At 40.5% G+C, this 23,571-nt stretch overlaps 1 protein-coding gene across 1 annotated transcript in view; it reads left to right on the forward strand.

The window, feature by feature from the left end:
• Nucleotides 1-23,571, forward strand: part of lrch1 (leucine-rich repeats and calponin homology (CH) domain containing 1) — a 91,341-nt gene that overhangs the window by 27,837 nt on the left and 39,933 nt on the right. The window contains exons 2-5 of the mRNA XM_067604504.1: nucleotides 5,109-5,253; nucleotides 12,972-13,098; nucleotides 13,983-14,088; nucleotides 22,542-22,678. Coding sequence (XP_067460605.1) covers nucleotides 5,109-5,253; nucleotides 12,972-13,098; nucleotides 13,983-14,088; nucleotides 22,542-22,678 — 515 coding nt within the window. The remainder of the gene's footprint in view (nucleotides 1-5,108; nucleotides 5,254-12,971; nucleotides 13,099-13,982; nucleotides 14,089-22,541; nucleotides 22,679-23,571) is intronic.

The following is a 23,571-nucleotide window of genomic DNA, read 5'->3' on the forward strand; positions in this document are numbered from 1 at the left end:
TGTGCTGTATGCAGGTCTACTATGAAATAAGATTTAACCCATTTTAATAGTAAAAAACAACAGAAAATCAATATGTGGTGGTCAATGTTGATATTAAATAAATGAATGCATGTGAAAGCCTGGGTTAGCTCACCAGCCACAGCCGTCAACCAGCTAGCCCTGCTGTAGTTACTACAGTATGTTACCAAGGTAACCAGTGTCCACTGATTCACACCTTGAATTGTCAGGTATTTAAGTCACTGGATTAGCTAGAAACAGTTGAGATGCATCTGTTGACATGCTAGGTTAGTAGCTGTTATACATGATATAGAGTTTATCAGTGTTGTGTTATGAAACGACCTTAATTCCATCCTCTTTTTAACTCCCTCCTCTTTCCTTCCTTCCTTCCTTTCCTCCCTCCCTCTCTCCTCCCTTCCTCCCTCCCTCCCTCTTTTCCTTCCTTCCCTCCCTCCCTTCCCCCCCCCCCTTCTTCTTCACTCCTCCCCTCCCTTTCGTCTCTGCTGTGGTGTTGTCAGATGACAGAGCTCTGTGTTAATCAGTAGGCAGCAAACATTCTTGTGTCTCAGCTGCTCAGCCTCCACATTCCTCCACTGTGTCTGAGTATTTGTACAGTACAAGTCTTTGTACAACAAACTGAGGTCACACAGTCATCCACACAGTTCACATCACTTCTCACATGTTGCCCTTATGCACTTCAACAGGTCACTTATACATCCGTTACTCCTGTTGTCATGGAAACAGTTTAACCAGGTAGTTGTATTCACAGCCAGCTTGTTGGATGTGGATGATGATGATCATGTCAGTGTTCACTTGTATTGTTTGGTTCAATGTGAAGTCACGTGGTGAACACGTGTCGGGGAAAGCTGGCTGCTAAATAAAGCTCGTACTTTAAGAAGATAGTATCAGTATCATAGCCTCGCATACAACAAAACGCCACAAATATAGTACTTCCTGTTTCCCTGTAGGCCGCCTCACGTCCCATTAACTGAACCCAAACTCCTTATGTAACCTTGGAACTCAGTCCTTCTCAGTCCTGAGAATCAAACGTCTATAGTGTTTGGTCAGATTTGTTGTCTTTTTACTTATTTTTGTGATCAGATATTTTTCATGTCTAAATCAGGAAAATGACAAGTTCGGACACACCTTCCCATTCCCTTTAGGAAGTGTGTCCAAACTTTTGACTGGTGCTGTATGTGTTTTTTGTTTTTTTAATGCAAGCGGCAGGTTGCAGGTAACAGCAACCACAAGATGTAAGCAAATGGAGTTAGTGAGTGAAAAGTATTTGTGTTATAAATGGAATCTCAGAGCAGCAGAGCGAGGAGTACAGCAGGGTTCTGTTGTTGTACTGATGCAGGTAGTGAAGGTGAGTTTATCAATCCAACTGGGTTGATATAAATGCAAACTTCAGGCAGGTTTGAAATGAAAATAATGTCTGATCTTCTAAAAGAGGGGGAATTAGTTTCATATAAAGGTCTGCTTCTCTGTGCAGGAGAGGTAAATAAAGGCCTCAGGTAGTGAAAAAGCTTTGTTGTTGTATCGTATCAATCTGCTATCTTTCCTCTTTTAGAGGTCAAAGGCCACACATGAACAACAGCACACTGACCCACTATATGACCCTGATGAGGTCACTACCTGTTTCCTTACAGAGAGACAGTGTTGTTCTTAACACAGGAAGCCCCACGCCTGCTTCACAGGGTGCGGTGTGTGTGTGTGTGTGTTGTTTGTGTTTACAGCATCGGGCCTTTTCTCTCATAAAGAAGATAAACGTCTCCAAAGTTTATCTGTCTTAAACTGTTTGTTGGGCTCAGTTGCCTATAAGGAAATTCTTGTGGCAACAGTTCCGAACTCTTTTCACGGCTGTTGCTTCCATTGTTTTACATACGCTTAAACCTGAAAAGCAGTAGGAAATGTTCATCCAGTACACGGTTGTATTATCAGCCGCTGACGATCAGGAGCAGCACACAGACTGAAAACCTTTACTGGCAGCTCGGCTTGTTTATCTCTGCTGCTGCCTGCTGCTGCTGCTGCGAGTTGAAACAAGTTAACTGGAGGGAATTTGGCCTTAACCTCCCACATCAGCTCAGTTCATGTCCTCTCAAACATGCAGAGATAAGTTCTGGAAGATTCCTGGAGGTTAGAGGAGCTGGTTTGGTTGCTGGTCAGGAAACAATCCGCTGATGTGTCCTCCAGCAAGGCACCTCAGAGAGCAGCAGGACTCAATCATTTTCACTTTGTTTGGTATATTTTTATATTTTGTGTAGTTTTGAAATGAACAGTATTTGCATATTCATACATTCTAGATTATTCAAAGACAGAGAGGGAGTAGAATTTTAAGAAAAGAAAAAAACCAGAGCATAAGAGAAATGAAAGTATTTTATGTGGCTTGGTGATGGCTGGCTCAGACCTGATCTGCTTAATGAGGTCAATATCAGAGCTGATAACAACCCAACAGATGGTCTTCCTAATAACAACTAACACTTTTCACAAGGACACAAAGAATTGTGACCAAAATATGTACTGAGCAGGACATAAGCATCAGTCAGCTACTACCACTGCTGCTGCTTGATTAGCAGGAGTAGTGGTAGTAGTAAACAAAAACACCAATGTGTGTGTGTGTGTGTGTGTGTGTGCGTGTGTGTGCGTGCTGGGGTAAATGACCTCAGGCCTGTATTATGCCTTATATGGCATCATGTGTGGACACATTTAAATGTAACATGACAGATGTGTGACTGTGAGATCGATGTGTCCTTAATGTGTCTCTTCCTGCATGCGTTGGTGTGTGTGGGTCTAATGTTTTGCAGTATGAGTGTTTTTCATTAAGGTCACGGTCACTGTATTATTTCAGAGGCTAAACAGATAGTATCAGGCACACAGCAGTGTGTGTGTGTGTGTGTGTGTGTGTGTGTGCAGTCAGTAGTTGAGTCAGACCGCTGCTGTTTGCTCAGAAGTTGAAAGCAGGACTGACTGGCTCTTTGTTTCTAAACTACACTGTTTTAAATAGCACTTCCTGTATGACTGTATGACCCATGATGCAATGCTGCCTGTGCTGTTGATGCTGAGATGCAGCTGTGATTGAGTGTTCACATTTCACTGTTTACAGGAACACAGGTGCACTTCTCTCTCACAGTAGTCAGTTTGTAGTCATTTTTACACAAACATGTGGGCTCACAGTGCAACAGGTTGAACATTATTTTTTTATAGCGCTGTGAAAAACAAGTTTCGACAGACATGGACTGGGCCTCTATTAGGAGATGATGCAGATTAATATAACAAACACATGGATGGGTTTGGAGGTGTTTGAATGTGTGATGTACGGTTGGTCAGGCAGTGTGTTTTTCTTCGCTATAGCACCCCGTGATGGCGGCTATGTGACCAGAAAATCCACGTTTAACTGAGTTGTGAAGTGGGAGGGGCTATCTCGTAAAAAAAATCTCATTCCTTTGTCCACAGGCAACGTTACATGACTCACAGTTGGAGCTCTTCTACAGCTTGCATCAGCAGGAAACTCTCCCGGTGAAATCATCAGTAGAAAAGATTTCCAACTGCGTTAGAAAATATCTGATTCTTTGATGAAAAGTCAAAGATACATGAAAACAGAAGGTGAGAAGTGAACTCCCAAGATGCATTTTGGCAAGAAACATCCAATCACAGAGCTTCAATTTATGTCTGTTTGCACCTGAGGCTTATGGGTATTGTAGTATTTAGACCCGTTGGATAAAATAAAGAAATGTTGAGGTTTATTTGATATTCAATTGGAGAGGCCTGCGTCTTTATGAGGATTTCATTCAAAGAAAACAGTTGGAATACAGAATCCTCTCACTTTGCAGCTCTATATCACCCTGAGGCTGCAGGCTGATATAGAGCTGCGAAGTGAGCTCTATATGCGAAGTGAGCTCTACCACCTACCAGCAGGGAGACAACTTGTTACAATGTGGTGTTTCCCACTGATTCCAGTCTTTGTGCTAAGCTAAGCTAAACATGTCCTGGACCTGTCTCTGTACAGGACACACATCTTTTTATCCAACGCTAAATATTTCAACAGATAAGGGTTTTTCTTGTGTCTTCTTCCATTAAATGTGCTGGTGATGTTGCTAACCAGCAATGTAAACCAGTTAATATTTGAATAGAAGCTGCAGGTAGTTAGTGGTCATCATAACGTCAGCACTGTAACGTGTATCAACAGAAGACTGGTGCAGTTCCTCATGCTCTCTCATGACTCGGGACCAGCAGGATGACAAATAATCAACAGTGAAGCAGATCTATGTGAGCTGATGTGGCCTTGTTGGATTTGAACGGAACAGAGTGAATCTAAACACTGAATACAAAAATACAACACAGACAACTTTTCCATGATTGTTGCCTCCAGAGGAAATGAACTCTGGGTCTGTTCTCGCTCTGTTAACAAAACAAATGTGTTTTCAGAAGCCTGAGCTCAGCCTCACCAGAACAATGTGAAATAATTGGCTTGACATTTCTTGGCCTTATTTGGCTGCTGCTGATAACTCAAGTTGATAATGTTGCTGCTGGGCTACAGCAGGATGTGATGTCAGTAATCTTGGCCCTGAGTGACTGACCTCTGCCCCTCTGACAAATACTGAGCAGCCTGAGTTTGACTACAGTTGCACTTAAAACAAAAGTTTCTCTGCTGCTGTGTCTCTGCTGCAGAATGTAAGAAGTGATGGTTTATTTTGATTGTGGCTTGTCAGTTAATTTACTCTAAATATCAATATGAAGAAGCTTATTGATGGACTATATTTTGTAATGGTAAATGCAGGCAAAAGATACTTAACCCACATTGCTCCTGATGGCTGTGCCATCAGTTTATGAATGATTAGTTTCCTCTGATAGGCAGGTTGGGACCTTGCATGGTAGCCCCTGTACCCATTCAGTGTATGAATGTGAGTGAATGTGATTCATAGTGTAAAAGCCCTTTGAGTGGTTAGAAGACTGGAAAGGCACTATACAAGTACAGTCCATTTAGCATTTTTCTTTCTTTTCTTTTTTTACTTACTCTTTGCTTAAAACATAAAGTTCAAGCAGACATATCTCTGTTCGTAATGCTATTTATTGAATTTTTTATACATCTTTTCTCTGTTTTGTCTCTGCAGACTTGTCAAAGAACCGGCTGACTGATGTCCCCACAGAGGTCTGCCATCTGGTTGCCTTGGAGACACTAAACCTGTATCACAACTGCATCAGGACCATCCCAGACAGCATCATCAGCCTGCAGTCACTCACCTCCTTAAATCTCAGGTACACACACACACACACACTCATGTACACTTTTGACAATATAGATTACATCATGTCTGTTTTTTACCTCCTGCCCCAGTTCAGTAATGTTTGTCATTGCAGTATATCAGTATCTGATACAATTAAATGTTGATTGAAGAAGCACACACTGACCAACCAGTAGATCTGTCAACCACACAGGCTCACATCCAATATTATACGTCACTATGATATCGGGCTAAAGTCTGCTTTACAGCGGAGGAAACATTTCCAAACAGTTATAGGATGACATTTTGACTTTCTTTTTATGTTTGTTTCTATTTTCTCTTTAAACTGCAGTATCACATTTCATTTAAGGATTCATCCATGGTCCAAACACCTCATGTTGTTGCAGCTCTGAAGTGTGTGTGTGGGTGTGTGTGTGTGTGTGTGTGTCCACACTCTGAATGCAGCATCACACTGAATCAGAGTGACAAAGCAAAAATAAAACAGTGGTATTGTCCTTTAATGTGAGCAGACTCTATATTGTGTGTTGGCTTGCGGTCGCAGTGATTCCACTGTCCTGCCTGTCAGAGCTGTTGTGCCACTGTGTGAGTCGCTGCAGGTGTGTGTGTGTGTGTGTGTGTGTGTGTTTCTCCTCAGCGTTGTGCTGATCGTGGAGGTCACGGCTGCATGTGTGTGACGCACCAGCGATGTCGCAGGGTGAATTGTAATAGTTGCCAAGTATCGACAAAAACAGCAGGCAGTTCAGTGGACTGTTAGTTAACTCAAAGACCTTCCACACACACACACACACACACACACCTGCTGCTGACCTTCACACACATCACCATATTGTACTGTATCATGCTGTGTTGAAAGGTCAAGGTGTTCCCTGCTGTCTCCACTGTGTCATCTCCGTCTACACTCTCACACTGCAGGTGAAGACAGCTCACAACAGCGTTTTTGTCCCCTGACATGCAAGCAGTTTTTTTATGAGCATTAGGGCCACATTCAGGAAAAAAAAAGAGATTTCAAGAAAAAAGTTGTGATATTACAAGTTAAGTCCTGGAGTATGGAGACAATCCCAAACAGAGCAAAGGTGCCTGGTTTAACCACACTGTTCTGACACTGACACTGCAGTCCAGACACAAGTTTTTACAAGTTCAGATAAGTGTGGGCTACAGGAGTAAACGCTAAAACATCAGTCAACCTGTAAGCATAACATACAACACTTTACACTTGACTTTATTCTCCAAATATTACGACTTTTTTCCTGTAATATAATGACTTAATTTTCGCAATCTCAGATTTTCTTTTTCTAACAGCGGCCATGATACTGGTAGTTTTTAATGACAGTGTGGACAGCCCAAACAAATTGACTTCTGCTTCCTGATTTGCACTTTCATATGTGCTGTTTGATCGTTTTTTTTATTGTGAGTGAACTTCACTTTTTTTTGGCTGATCTATTAATGTTCAGATACTTCTGGTTCCAGCCTCTCAAAATGTGAAGATTGTCTGTTTTATATCATTATAATCTGATTCTCTTTGGGTTCCAACATTCTCACACGCTGGGAAACTGTAATGGACATTTGTTTAGTTTCTCACAATTTTGAAGACTAACTGATTCATTGGCTAATTATAAATCTAATCAATAGAGCTGCAGCTCTAAACAGCTTTAAGAAATGAAATGAATCAAGTTTGCTCTCTTTAATGTATCAGACCTTCTCCTCTCCGCAGCTCAGCCTCACAGCTGCAGTCACATGATAATGAATCAGTTATTATAGATCCACTCACTGAAACACACTGACAGCATGAATAAACACACTGTCACCCAGCGCACATCCTCTTCATGCACCAACACACACATACACATAGCTCTCTAGTCATGCTACTGTGTCTCACATCACTGAGTAAATGAGTCATTTAATGAATTTAATTAGAATTTTACATGCATGAAACATGTGACTGCTGGCTTTCTGTGTGTGTGTGTGTGTGTGATGTTTAATATTCATAACCACTGTAGACAGCAAATCTACATGATATCAGCACTAAAAAGGAGCGAATCACGTTTAAAGAATTCGCACACACACACACACACACACACACACACACACACAGTCTGTCCTGTCAGAATAGGAAGGACGCTCTGGCTTCCTCTCCACCAATAAAGCAGCTTTATTTTTAGTATCTTTAAAGTCAAACAGCTCGCTGTCAAATCTTAGACAGAGGAGTTTTGTCTGCGGGTTTTTCAGTTTTGTTTAGTTTTTCTGCATTGTTATTAGCCTTCTATTATGCTGTTTGAAAGGAGTGATAGATTATAGTCTATCAGGACGTCACCAAAAGTCAGATGAGTGAAATAGCTCAACAACTATGGGATTGATTGGTATATAAAGCAAACATACTGTGGCTACTTGTATCACACACACACGGTTTGCAGACAGTAGAGATGTGGTGGTAGTAGCAGTAGTCTCAAGATTGGCACCAGACTGATCCAGGCATATTTTAATGGATTGATATCAGCTAAAATAAACCAGATCCAAATCTAATCCTTTCTTTACTCTGTTGTGTTTTGTCCACGTCAGCCTGTTAGTGTTGCAGCGACAGCCAGGTTCCACAGCGCATATATACGAGTGAAATGATAGTGTTCAATGTGAAAAATGATTTTGCTGAGTGACTGGATACTAACCTGTTATCAAATCATTTATCTTTCCTCTCACACCCATATTAGCAAAGAGCAGTGTAAACATTCAGGTAGCAGCTTCTCATCTAGCCCTTTCACAACAAGACCAACAAAGTCATACATCTTCTCTCTAGTTGTTCATGCAACTTTCATCCATATCATATCAATAATAGAAGGACTTTCAGTGTGTAGATTCAAATAAGGAGTGTCAAATGTAGTCCACAGCTGTGTCAGATACATGTTGAGTCAGCCGTGCAGATCTTCTGTATGTCTTTATTTTAACTTTGTATTCTGAGCATCTTTGGCTCAAACATTTCCTTCAGGATGAATGATGTTCTTATCTCATGGTTAGGTAAATATAAATACAGGATCAGAGAGTCTAGCGTTATTAAAGGACTCAGAGTGGGATCAGGACATCTCTCACAGAGTGGATTACATACTTACTGACTGAATCTCTGAGGCTTTTCCAACTTTAAAGCAGCAACAACTCCAGCTGTAACTTTGCTTTTTCCATTGTCTGCCTGTGTGTGTGTGTGTGTGTGTGTGTGTGTGTGTGTGTGTGTGTGTACACACATACAGGCAGACAGTTGGATAAACTAACCTATGTTGAGTCAGAGGAGGTTTCACAGTCTTGTGGCGAAGATGTGTGTGTGTGTGTGTGTGTGTGTGTGTGTGTGTGTGTGTGTGTGTGTGTGTGTGTGTGTGTGTGTGTGTGTGTGTGTGTGTGTGTTAGTGTGTCTTATGTGTGCTCGTGTTTCTATTTTAAAGACGCTGTTCGGTTTTGCTTCTCTCAGTCTGATTTATTTACTGAGAACACCCAAAGTGCTGTACAGCCATAAGAGGGAAAGATGTTTTTAAAAAAAGGGACATTAAAGTGATATTTCAAGTTAAAGTGATTAAGGTGATATTTATTTCCCAGCTCACTCACTGGCTGCCTGATGCTGCATTTAGTAAGACTATGGATTTATCATCAAGCATTTAGTGATGATACAGAGAAGTGAATGGAAATGTAACCGAGTCTGGTGTTTAGTTTATAGAGGATGAAGCTTTTAGACACTCTACAGCCTTCCCTTCCACTGCCACTTGTAGCTGCCAGAGTACAAAGTTACAAAGTACAGTTTGAAGTTCAGACTTCCCTCTAAGCAGAAGTGGCTGGCTTTTAGAGTAAGCATTAGACTAGAGGTGTTTATACGCAGTTGAGATAGTGAGTCAACAGGAATAAGCCTAACTAAACCACAAGCAGTTCTGACTAATTCAAAGTACAATGTCCATCCTCTTGTATTTATCCTGCAGATATCCTGAACTAGTACTGAAAGCACTCATTGTTGTATCTCACATATCATGTATGTCACCTACACTCAGCCCTTCTGCACATTGCGCTGCTGCACAGACATGAACCAAAATAGCAGGTGAGCATAGAGACGCCTATTCTGACTGTGCGTCTCCGTGTTTGGCATTTATTATACAAGATTTTAACTGAGGGTGCAAAATATTAAACTGAGGGTGCAATGCATGCTTTTGCACCCTCAAAGAACTGAGCCTGGCCACTGAGGAGGAACATTTAAGGACGTTTGCTATAATATAAAGCAAGACATCATTATTGATGATCCATCAATAAAGAAGCCATCGTGTGATTTCACATATCTCTGTTACTGACATGTAACCTAGTCTATATAGCTAATGTGCGCTGAAAAAAAAATCTGGTGCTCATACACAGCCCTGGCTCTGTAAATGAGCATGGAAACACATTGGCTCAGAGTGAGCCACACAACACTATTCCAGCCAATCAGCAGGGGGCGTTGGTGCTCATGCACAGGACAGGAGGAAGTCATCAGAGCAGCTGTCTGTGTGAGGACATGACAGTCTCTCCCGCCCCCGCTGAATGGTGAGGGAGGCTGTGGCTATGTTCACATAGAAAGTGTTTTCTCACAGAACAGATATACTTCAGTTTCATTAAATGTCTCTGACAGTCTCACAGAGACCCCCCCGCGTTTTTTTACCTCTGAGTCCATTTGTTTAGTGAAGCGTAATCTGAGCAGGCAGCTGTTTAAATCACAAATATCCAGCTGTAAATGTGTTTTCAACTTCTTAACCGTATTAATGAATCAATAATTACAAACACTGTTGATTTCTTCCCGTGGAGCCCACATGCAAACTATTTTGGTTCAGTAAATGTCTGCTGTCAGTCAGCCTGGTGAAGGTAGTTTGTCCTCTCAGCTGCTTCTGTGGACACAGACGCTGAACGCAGGTTGAGTGAGACGTGTGGAGGCCACAGAGAGGAGGAGAGTGTAGACGGACTGTTGTGCTCACGTGAGACATTATTCTGCTCGTGATAAAGTGTGAGAGGAACAAAATGACTGTGTGGACACACTGTGGACTTTGGCCTCCATCACTTACATTGAAAACGCATTTACAATGGCAACATTTTTCCAAAACTGGTTGTCTCAGCTAGCGAGCTAAGTAACTGCCAGTTAGCGAGCTGATTAGCTCAGAGAGCTTTTTTTCCCTCTTCAATAAATCCTTATTGAATGAAATGATGTATAGTCCAGCTAGCTTACTGGGAACACCGTGTGGTACACTTGAGCTCACGTTAGCTACTTTAGCTAAATTGTGCTAACAGGGCAGGTATCGTAATCAAGTAACAATAAACTTAGTGAAATATTGTGACAGTAGTTGGACTCAGTGTGAATCCCAGAGCCGGGGAGAGCAGCAGGTGAGCCAACTGTCAATCAACACCCACATGGCAGACATCAAAGCTACTATAAGTCTTCAAATCCTATCAAAGGAGCAAAATGTCCAAAATGACCACCAGCACACTTATTAGAATGAATTTAGAAACTGAGACCATAATGACTCGTGAAACCGATGACTGACTTAGTATTTCTAGAGAGAAGTTGAGGCTTTTTGAATGGGAGTGAATGGGAGCATCTAGTGGCCATCAGTAGTATTGTACGATAAGGGACTTCAACATTGGCTTTAGCCTCAAGCCATGGTGGTTGCCAATTGGTCTTTGCACAGTAGAAACAATCCACCAGCTACACACCCAGCCTTTATAACAGACATCAGAGAAAACAGTTTCAATCAACTTCCTGTTTAGAACTGAGCCTAGAAGTAGTCATATATCTCCATATGATCCAGGCATTGTTTTGAAGGATCGGTATAGGTCCCAATCCAATCCCACTCCGTTGTTTGTTTGCTCCAGGTACAGCAACTGAAGTCAGTTAAATATAAGATTATTTGAAGATTATTAGGCTATAAAAAATATAAAAATAAATATCTTGAATTGGGATCGGTCACACAAGAACGCACTTGATCAGGACATCTCTACCTGAAAATGCAGCAGTAGTGCAGCAAAGGAACAGTTCATGGTTTTGTTCCTATGATGTCTCCCACTGTGTACATTGTGTTCTGCGTTTTAGCTGCAGTATTGCTGCCCCGTTGAGAGGACATCTTTGATGAGCTTCCTGCAGCTCGTCCACATGGAGCGAGAACACACACACACACACACACACACACACACACACACACACACACACACACATACACACACACAAACAGACATATACATATGTTGAGGAAAAAGGAAGTGAAATTCATTTTTTTGCCCATGGGGCTTTCTGTTGTCTGTATGATACAAGACAAACAACAGTAAACACTGTGAACGTAAAATCACATTATAGAACACATTTATACTATCAAGCATTCACTGTTCACCTCTCCTCATGGAATATTAATGCTGTGTTGGCTGATTTTGTGTTTAAATATTCATATGTTCTGAAGAATGGCTCATTATGGTTCTGCTCTCATTCATATAGTAGTCATACACTCTGGTTATCAGCCTCTTTGTATAAGTCCACCTAAAAATATAACCTAGGATAGTCTACTTATTATGTGTGTCCCAGTGTAATACATTCCTGTTTATTATCATTATGATAGTTTATGTTTATATTGATTGTGCTTTCCACTCTATTATATATTTATTTGTTTTGTGTTTTTTTAACCTATTTTTAAAAGATATTCATGAGCTTTCCTGTTTACTGTTTCAATATTAGCTTCTCCTCTGTGACTAATCTTTTTGGAAGTTTATTGTGAATCATTTTCCTCATTCATAACGATGGTTGTTACATAATGATAACTGATTTTATTCTTTATCGGGGAATGTGGGAAAGTCCTCCTCTTGGGTGTCATCATTATCTTTTCTTTCCTCCACCTCTTCCCACATGTTTTTTTTGTCTATAAGGTATATATATATATGTATTGCTTGGTCCCTGCTGTTGGCTGATAGTTCTGTGGGTGCATGTGTATACAGTATGTGCAGGCCTTTTATCATCTGCTGTGTCAAACACCTGATGAAGGTTGCTTCGCCAAAACAGCTATTTAATACATTTAGCATTAGTGTTGACAGTGTGCAGGAGTCATTTTTTTTGTTTTGAACTAGGGCTGCAACTAACGCTTATTTTCATTATCAAGTAATCTGCCAATTATTTTCTTGAGCAATTGATAAATGGTTTTGTCTATAAAATGTCAGAAAATAGTGAGAATGGCTGTTGTAACTTCGTAGAGCTTCAAATGTCTTCTGCGATCAACAGTCACAAATCCAAAGATATTCAGTTTACTATCATGTATGATACAGATGATTCTGCTGATATAAGAATCTGCAACCAGCAGCTGTTTGACGTTTTTGTTTAATAAATGAATAAAATGATTATAAGCTTGTCAAAATAGTTGCAGATTAATTTTCTGTCAATCAACTAATGGATTAATCGACTAATCGTTGCAGCTCTATTTTGAAATATTGCTTCATCTCCTACGCACCTGTCTGTCTACGAGTGTGCAAAGACACATTTTTTGCTCTTTATGTCTTTGAAACACTATTATTAGAATTGAAATAGCTTATTATGTCAGGGTTAGCTTGACAGCTGATTCTGCACCTATAGTCCCAACTCAAATGGCTTTTGAATTGTCCTCACCTGTTTCTCTTAATGTAAAACACTTTGGGCTTCATTTCCTGTATGAATATTGCTATAGTAATAAAGTCACACAGTCATAATTTATTCCTTGATTTCTGTGCCTGCAGTCGTAACCAGCTGGGCTCACTGCCGGCCTGTTTGTGTGGTTTACCTCTGAGAGTCCTCAACGCCAGCAACAACAAGCTGGTTAGCCTGCCAGAGACCATCGGACAGCTGCACAGCCTCATGGAGCTGGTAAGGCTGTTAGACATGTCTGTGCTTAATGTTTATAATGTGTATGTACCAAGTTTCACCCAAAAACATCACATTTAAAAGGAGCATCGTACGAATTTCGTACAGATTTTCTTGATTTTTCTGTTTCAGTGTATCAGTTTGTTAGCTGCTCTCTAGAGGATTCTGTTCAGCTGAGTTTACAGTAAACAATCAGATCAAAATCTGCTTCCAAGATGTTAAAAAAGAAATCAGGAAATATTTATACTAAAAGTTATATTTTTTCAGTGTAGCTTTCAACTGGATTTGTGTATTATTGGTATTTATAGGATTTTTACTTTAAAAAAAAATTAACACTGGGAAGAATGAGCCTTAAAGAACCAGTGTGTAAGATTTAGTAGGATCTCCCCCTCCCCTTCCAATCATGTAGGAGATGATGGCTGCAAAACTTGCGAAAAACTTGAAAGGCCCTCTTTAGAGCCAGTGTTTAGTCTGTCCGTTCTGGGCTACTGTAGAAACATGGCGGGCTCTGTAGAAGAGGACTCACTCTCTATGTAGATATAAAGGGCTCATTCTAAGATAGCAAAAACACAACAATTCTTATTTTCAGGTGATTATACACTAATTTAGACATACTTATGATTATTATATTCCATTTCTGCCAATAGATCCCTTTAAATCCTACACACTTGTCCTTTAAATGTGGCAGACGTGGCTCATATGAAGCAAGCAGACAGGTGTCATGTGTCATGATGCTCAGCAGCAGCACCTGCAAACATTTGAAGTAACTCAGCAGTGAGTTGTCAGTGAGGAGAGCAGCTTTCTGCTGTGAGGGAAAATAAATGAAGTGATGTATTTAATGGGACTCTGCTAGCTGCTGAGTTATGTTGTTGCCTTTCCCTCCACAGGACATCAGCTGCAATGAGATCACAGCTCTTCCTCGTCACATCGGCAGACTCAAAGCTTTGCGAGAGCTAAATGTACGCCGAAACCTTCTCTGTGTCCTGCCAGAAGGTGAGTCCATCTTTCTAGCAGTTAAAAATAGCCCAAACGATCCTTTTTATCCTTTTTATGTCTAAACAGCAGTAGTGTCTTGTGTCTGGGTGATTTCAGCACAGACAGTTCTTACGATGTCCTGAAGGATGGTGAGCTATGCTTAGACAACCTTTTGTTTACTTTCAGAGTTTAATTTAGACCAAACTATAATTTATGTTCTCTTTGACAGGATTTAGATCAAATGAACCCTTATAATTTCTGCTTCCAGAACATTTTTCCCCACTTTATCTCTGTATCTCACAGAAGAAGATTGTGACTTTCATGAATTTTCAAGTTCATTTGAAGCCAAAGATGCCAGTGCTATTACTTTTATTGAGTGGTAGCGTCTGACTTGAAACGAAGCAATCTGTATTTGTACATGATGGTGAGGTGCATTCAGTCCACACAGTCCTCTGCATGTACTGCCACACCCATCCCAGTCCCCAAAAATATACTTTACCCTCAGTACGACCTCCAGCCCCCAAAGGTCTGAAATAAGTCAGTGACACAGAGATCAGTGGCAACCACAAGCCTCTGAGGCTCATCTGGAGAGACACCACCCAGTCTGACTGGCTGGCTGCTGATTGGCTGAAACTGTGGAGAAGCAGGCTTGCGACTGGAGGGTTGCCAGTTAAAATCTCCAGAAGAACTGGGAAAAGTGGGTTGTGTGAGTTAATAGGAATTGCTTTCTCTAGTCACAGTATGTGATTCCAAGGTCTGTTGAGGGTCCAAGAAAATGAGAATTTTTAAACTCTTACTCCTCTTAAATTTTATTTAGATTTAATTTATGAGATTATGAGATACACATGCTTTTTTCTGTAGTTGGTTATATTATTGATGTTCCTCAAATTAGATATTCTCAAACAAATATATGCGAAAATGTGTAAATATGAACCATTACTCCCAGTAGGGAAGCAGCTTAAAGATGTACATCTGTAAAATAGTCCTTATATTGTCATCATTTTCATTTGATGCGTTTATGCATGTATCTGTTGATGTCCCAAATGAGTTTTGTCTGATTGAGCCCAGATGTGCCTGCAGAAAACATAGAAGATTATTTTGGAGGGGAAAACATGAAAACCAGGAATAGAAACCTGGAGGTGGTTAATTGGCAAAAACCACCTACCTGGTCTGAACCAGAGTGTGATTCTTTGTTATTGGACTCCTGTGGTAGTGGCAGACTGTCCAAGCAGCACGGTCAAGTTTAATGTGCTTTAGGAGTTTATCTAGTGTCTGATATTGATAAGAGACTTTGTAGTGAATTAAATTCAAGTATCCCGGGGTCCGGTTCATGAGGGAGGGTAAGATGGATGGTCAGCAGTAATGCGGATGCTGTGCTGGACTGTCATGGAGAAGAGGGAGCTGAGCCTAAAACCACAGCTCTTGGCTCATGGATTGATCTTCATTCCAACCCTTATAAGCTTTGAGTAATAACTGAAAAAATGACAACATGGATACAAGTGGCCAACATGAGTTCCCTTCCCAAGTTTGCTGGGCTATTAGAAATAGGGTAAGAAGCAGATAAGCAGTGCAAAACTGATGGATGGACTTCATACAATCAGATCTTTGGCTGTAAGTCTTGAACACTTAGATGAAGGGAGACACAAACCTGTCAACCGATCACCACCTGGTGATGACTTGAAGCAGGAAGTGGGGAGGCTACTGGACAGACCTGGTAAACCCAAAGGTATAATGAGCAGGAAACCTCTGGTAAGCCCTGTCCATGTGGCCCTCTTCTCCCACCTCTGAAGAAACTTGTGGATAATAATCCATGTGGACCATGTTTCAAGCCTCTGTTGTAAGGTAACTATTTGAGTAGAGGTTAGGGATGTTGTGGTGAAGGAATTTCCCCTGCGGTGAGTCAGGGTGGTTCAACAGCACGGTATGCAGTCTCTGCAATATTAGCACCTTTTTTGTGTGTGTATGAAAGTCAAGGTATGTTAGTCTGATAATGTGTCAGCTGAATGGAGCAGCAGCACCTAACAAACACGGTAAACACTTTAAATTTTGTTGTGGCAGGAAACAATGTTGGCCTACAGCCAAGTCCCCATAAACCTGGGATTTATGAATGGAGTCTGGCTGGATGCGCCTTTAGATTGGTGGAAAACTACTCTACCTCGCAGGTTAAATGGCAGTCTGCTCAGTGATGCGGTGACCCAGGAGAGTTTAAATATATCATCCAGACAAAATATTCACACAGATGTGCTTTTAACTACCAAGCATCAGCACCAACCCCCAGTCAGCTCACCTCGAGCCCAGCTCTGTTATGAGGGCTGGGCACCAGGTAGCTAGTGCTCATCACGCGGGAGACGAATTGAACCGGAGGAGCTGCCAAACATTCAGTACACACGCACTGAACGGTGACACAAGAAGGGCATAGCCTGAAAAACATGGCGTGGTTATGGCAGTTTCTTGCCATCCACCATGGTTGGCTTGTCGCAGCATTGCAAATATTGCAGTTATTGCGACAGCCCTAGTAGAGGACAGAAGTTATCACTACCTGTCTTGTCGGCAATCGAAGAAAATTAGTTCAGGTGATAGACAGAGGTAAGCTCATGGGGTGATTCAAATCAAAAATGTTCATCTGGTGAGAAGGGATGTGCTCAGTAGTTTCTATACCAATCAGCCCGGTAGATTGTCTATTTTTTGCATCTGGCTGAAAAAAATGTGGCCTGATGGAGATGCCAGAGGAAAGGGAAGATAGTCATCCACAATACTGTTTGGATATTCATGGGAACCAAATGTAAAGGCAGACAATTCTTTGCAAGCTACTTTGTCTTGAACCAAGGTTTTGGTGAAGTAGCAATTTTAACCTGATTGTAATTTGCTACAGATCAACAGCATCTGTCAGCTGTTGTACCTGGCAGCTGCACTGTATAACAGTTCTTCAAAACAGAATGCCTGCTTAATCCTTCTTTTAATTGGATCAATACAGGTCAAAAGCCTACAATATTGAGTTTTTCTAAGTCCTCACTTGATGGACTGAACCCCAGTGAGAAACAGTGAATATTTTCCAGAAGCCTCCTTCCTGGTGTCTTTACTCCTCACATCCTTCTAGAGGTGCAGCTGTGTTTTTCGTGGACTGATGAATAATGCTGCTGCATCGTGCAGCTCCTAATGTACTCTAAATTGAATAGTATTGATCTGAATGCTTGGTTTTTACTCGGTCACTCATATGGTGGCTCTTATATTTGATGTCTGATATTTGAATCAGTAAAGCTTATTTCCACTTCATTTGAACACTGAGCAAGAGCATCAGTTAAATGACCAAAATGTAGAAAAACACGTGCACCTTGTTGGAGCAGTGACAGTAAAAACCTCGTTCCTGCTGAGATTTGATGACTTACCATATTTGTACTATATAATCTTCTATAATCTTTTTTCCCCTCTTTAAATAATGGATTGGACACGAAAATTAAAATATTTTTAATGTTTGTGCATGAGAATAGTTCCTTTATTGTTAGTCTTCCAACACAGACTGGTGGGTCTGTCAGGGTTTTTCCTGGCTCAGAATGGGCCTTTGGCGGGTGACTGTGCACAACATTAAGCATGATCAGTCTGTGGCAATGGGCCTCATTCACAAACAGTGTGTACGCACAAATCTGTGCTTAAACCATACGTACAAATGTCTAAAGCACAAATCTGGAATTCATCAATATGTTCTTGCCTGAATTTGTTCTTACTCTGTGAACACATTTAGAACTGCCTTAGACCAACCCACAGTCTGAAAAAATTATGTAGTCAATACTTATTCAATGTAAACAGTATATTAGAACCACAATTATTTAAAAAAAAAAAAAAAAAAAAAGATTGGGCCTAAATATGCATCACTTAAAATTGTGAAATTGCTAATAATACACACTTTATTTACTAATTATAAAATTAATAGCTGAGACATTGTAATCCTTAAATCATTATCATAAATGTAATGAAATTATATTAAAATTGTCCTGGTCCCACTTTTAGATGACGATCTATCAGAGTTTCCATAATGGAATATGACAGCATCAGATTTTACTGTGATATATGCAGCTGTTTAAGCAGCAGTGTGACAGTTCAGTAGTGGTGCAGGGAGGGACACTCTGCTTTCACTACAAAGTAAGAACATTTCTATGCACATATTAGTGAATGAAGCCCAATGAGTCTGTGTTACCTTTTTTGACAGAAATCTATGCATTTTCCTGTAATTTCTGACTATTTGATAAACAAAAATGTCTATTATGCTTGAGTAAATGAAACCCAATCAACAACTATATACATGAACTCATATTAATACAGAAAAAATAAGCTGAATTTCATTGGAAACTTACTTCACAGGTGAACCGATAAAGGCCCAAACACACTGAAAGTGATAATTGACACGTCTCATTTGATGCTCCTATGGTGCACTGCAGACATCCGTTTTTGAAATGCCAACACCACAGTACCAACAGATTTGTCCTGCTGTTCTTCATATCTACTGCTGCATTAGTTGGATGTAATGAATGAATGAAAATGAGAAATGCAAAGGAGGAAAATGAAACTGAGAGCATCTGTTTCCACAGTAAATCATCTGTTGTGTGTTTGATGGTTATTTATTTGTGCTTTAGAACGTAACCACCATGAAACAATCAGAAAATAACATTTTATTTCTCTCATTCACTCTACTGTTGCTCCCTCTCCTCGCTCGACCTCCACTTCACTGTCCCTCTCTCTCTCGCTCCCTCACTCGCACTCTTTTTCAGCTGCAGAAAAAACAGCTTTAGTCGCTGGATCCTCATTTGACGCTCCAAAATCGAAACAAGGTTGGAGTAGGGGCGTCAAGGCAGTTTGATGTGTCTCATAACGGTTTCGGTGTGCGTTCAGTCATTAAAAAAAACGTACTTCAAAATGCACGCATCAGGTGCTTTCAGTCCGGACATTTTCTGGAATTGCCCTTTCACCACAGCAGGAGGTTGTCTGTGTCAGATGTGTTCTCACCTACTGGAAATCCTCCGTTATGTTTAGGCGAGGGATGCAGCAGGCAGGACATGATGCAAAAAGTACGCTGTGGTTGTAATTCAGCATTTTTAAGATTTCGACCAGAAATAAAACTGCTTTTATTTTACGAGAAATCACAGGAAGTCGTCTTTCCCATTAGCGCTAGCTTCACAGAGGAGCATTTAGGCCCAGTCAAAACAATGCAGCTTAGTTGGTCTGCTGCGTTTATCCAGCGCCAGCTGCATGTATCACATAGCAGCTGTAGAGATTTGACTGCTGGAAGTCAGTGACGCTGTATTTAAGTTTTTGTCCTGCTTGTTCAACAGTTGTTTGATCAGTTGCTATTAAACACATTCTGAGAGGATTTGAATTGCTATTTTTATTCTCAATTCTTATCATTTTGGCGATGGTGCCAAAATGTGATTTTCCTTTAGCGCTGGCTAAAACCTCTTTGGGGGGCGCCAAAAATTCCTCTATGCAAGAAAAACCCTGGCCTTTGATAAACAGACCGGAGGAGTCAGGCCTGTTGATCAGTGTGATGAACAGCTACCAACTGTTTTCTGGAAGATTTATCCAGCTTTATCCCTGCACCAGTCTGTTTGCATTTATTGCTGTATTTTCCTAACCAAGCATGAGCTTGTCCCTCACTATTATGAAGGACTCCCAGATTGATTGATGAGTTTTGATCTGGCTCAGCAGCTTGATGCCACAGCGACAGGGAGGCTTGGACCGACCGAGCAGACTGGACGGCAGCCTGACAAAGGGAGGAGTGTTGTTTTTGATTTAATATCTGTTGAACTTGTGCAGACTTCATTCCTGCACTGGAGAGCCCCTGAGATAAGACCACCGTGACTGTTAAAGTGTTTTTTAAAGGTCGGCCAAGCTTGGGGTGGCAGGAGTCAAACTCAAATCTGAAGATCATATCTGAGGAGCTGATGGAAGAATTTTCCTCTATGCCAGAAACATTACCATGGCAGCGAGATGCTTTAGTTACAACAGCGCACAAAACATACAATAATAAGAATGAAAACTAAAACAGAGCTGGATGCTCTTACTTGCTTCACTCCGGTTTATTTCTTATTTATTGGATTCATATTTAACATAAAGCAATGGAACTTGCAACCTTTCATGGAGGTTGGGGGATCCTCTAAAAGTTTACCATATGCCCAACTTAATACCTCAGTGATGTAAGACCTTTGATAAACAGCTAACATGATCATTGTTAGCATTAGCTCTCCAAAAATGTACCTTCAAACATTCAGCTGACAGGACAAATACTGATGATCACAATATTTCTGAGGTGGAATAGAATATTTATTGTGCAGGAAATGTTTGAAGAAGAAAACATGACCACTCTTCAAGCAAATGTTCCAAATTTCACTGCACAACAGCCAGCCTAGATGAGCTGATATTTCAAAAAGCTTGTAGTGCTGTGTTGGTAGATTATTTCAGTAACATTCAGCATGAAACAGAACAAAACATCAAGGCAAGCTGTTTTAAATCAAACTGATGCCATGAAATTTGGTAGACTAGAATGATCCAAACTTTCTCCACCAATACAGATTCCAAAACATCAACAGTGCTCTCATTTCCCTACATTTAAAATCTGTAAAACCTCCCAGCGTGGAACTCATTTTCTAATGTAGGTAACATGAAAAATAATGGATAAATTCAGACTTTTTAGACATTAATGTTCCCCTGAGTGAGCCCCTGACTTTTCATCCAGCGCCACCATCTGGTCAAAATTGCTATTTGTCCAATGCTTTGGCTTATGACCAAATACCTGACCTAATGAGCTAGCAAAAGTATTCTAGTGTGGCTGCTTTACTGCAAAAACACTGTTTCTCTGAGCACTTTGGATTAAATTTAAACATTTGTCCTCAGTGACCTCATAGCAGGAATATAACATATAGTAGAATATATTTTTATCCAGTAACCATCCAGAAGAATGCTATCTGGTGTCGGCCCTCTCTTCATCATGTCCACTCAGCCGACATTATCACCTATATGGTTTTAATCATGAGATTGTCAGGAAGAGTCTGTGATGATGGCTTTGTCAGAATTGATGGGCTCCTCAGGAATGTGTCATTAGCATTCTGCAGGATACGCGTCTGTCCACCAACCCACACATCTGTCTTCAGCGTTCGTCTGATTAGCTGAATGTTGCAGGAATCATGTAAACACCCACACAGCAGTCCATCTTATTTATAGAGTGCCTGAAACGATCAGGAATGACAATGACAGTGATGTGATGTGTTTTACATCAAAGGACAGACACAGATAAAGATTAAAGGAATACTTCACAGTATTGTTTTCTTTTGAGTAGAGCTGCAACCAACAGTCATTTTCATTATCAATTCATCTGCCAATTATTTTAATCAATTAATGATTTGGTCTATTAAGTGTCAAAATAGCATATGTGTGTGAAACAATACTTTGGGCCGAGTTTGCATGATTGATGTGTTTTCAGCCTTTCACACTGGTTGGTGGTTGTGAGGTGTTTTCTCAACCTCATCTCCACCCTGTTTCCTAAAACCCAAATCCAGGCCTTGAAGCTCCATGAAAAGCTGTCAGTCCTTTTTGGACAATGCAGCATGTGATCATGTTGAAGATGCTCAGAAAGACACATTTTCCCAGAAGTTCAGCTGCCTGTTTCATGCAGTCTTTGAGAAATTCTCTCCAAACCTTCTACATCCATGTTTATCACACTTTATGGTTAAAACATGTAAATCAGAAGATCATGACCAACAGCATCCATGTTCAAGGAGACTCATTTCATGAAGTCAAACCTAAACCTCCTTTTTTTCAGCTTTTAAACTTGTAACCTTTAGCACTTGGTCCTTGATATGCACATACATGCCACAATCCCCCTTGTGCATTAAACACTCTCTTTCCAGTGAATTTACAGCTCAGAGACTCCAGTTGAGCACAATTACAAGTATTTCCAGGTATTTTGGATCTGATGGGGGGTGGAGTTCACATGAACAGACACTTGACGGCTAACAATGACAAACTTCCTCTGAACATAACAACAGCTGCAGTGTTCTGTGTGATGAGAAATATGTCAGTGGTTTCAGCCATGTGATTGTGTGTGTGTGTGTGTGTAGGTTTTACAGTGCAGATGTGTAAAATTCAGCAGCCAGTTTTTACAATTCAGACTAGTACTTTTGGGAAAGTTTCCTGAGATACTTTTAGACGTGACGTAGGAAAGCTTTCGACTTGTTTTCACTCATCAGGTGGCAGCAAAAAAGATTACACGGACCATCAGAAACTTTTGCAAGTTGAATTGGGCTTTATAAAAAACTTCTTGGGTTGAAAAACCCATTATAAACACTAGCCTAGCAGCATTAAGGCTAAATGAACTCTATGTCAGAAAGACCAAATTAAATCTCATCCAAAAACTCACAAGACAGAGATAACCAGACCTGTTTAGCTAACTGGTTTTTATGTGTGTGTATGTTTTCTTCCTGCAGACCTGGCTGATCTTCCTCTGGTGAAGTTTGACTTCTCCTGTAACAAGGTGTCGACCATCCCGGTGTGTTACAGGAAGATGAAACAGCTCCAGTCCCTCCAGTTAGCAAACAACCCACTGCAGAGCCCACCTGCACAGGTATCCACAATTCATTATAACCTCGACAGTCTTGCATGTCAGGATTTGCAACTAACATTGTTTTAAAAGTTCCAGATTCAGGTTTGATTAGAACTGAGGATGGCGCTTTAATTGAATAGCTTTTTGACACTGTATTTCTGTATTTCTAACATGGAATAAAAGGTGAAAAACACCTTATGATAGATAAAATCCTCATATTTTATTTAATATGGATTAAGTGTTAACTGACATGATTTGGTGCATGTAGATTTTGTTTTGTTTATATGTGACGCTGTGTGCATAAATCATTACATTGTTGTTGCATATCTCCAGGGACATTATATGTAGGCTGTTTAAATGAGTATGAGGGCAGCATATGGTGCTGTTAGATGCTGATGGGTACGCATGTTTGGTTGATTAATGTGACTGATTAATTCAATGAGGGACACAAAAATAAACCAATGGATTCATTTATTCATTGATTCAGAAGTCATTTATAGTTACATCTAATCATATATGACGTCTCCATCACTTGGCGGAACATGTGAATGAATGAATGGTGCTCACTCTAAATAAAACTCCCTATAGCCTCTTGTATTAGCATTTAGATTTATTTTGGTCTACAGTGTTTCTCTAAATGTGTTCATGACTCTAAAGAGAGTTTTTGAGCTCAGCTGTTGACACAAATGGTTAAAACCTTGTTGTGAGTGTCGTGACTAAATTGCAACAATGAATGGTAAATGGATTGCACTTATATAACGCCTTTCTAGTCTTCCAGGCACTCAAAGCGCTTTACAATACATCTCAACATGCACCCATTCACACACACATTCATACACTGATGTCTACCATGCAAGGTGCCAACCTGCTCATCAGGAGGAGAATCTAATACATTCACACACACTCACACAGCA

Source organism: Thunnus thynnus, chromosome 11 (genome assembly GCF_963924715.1).
Source record: "Thunnus thynnus chromosome 11, fThuThy2.1, whole genome shotgun sequence".
Lineage (NCBI taxonomy): Eukaryota > Metazoa > Chordata > Actinopteri > Scombriformes > Scombridae > Thunnus > Thunnus thynnus.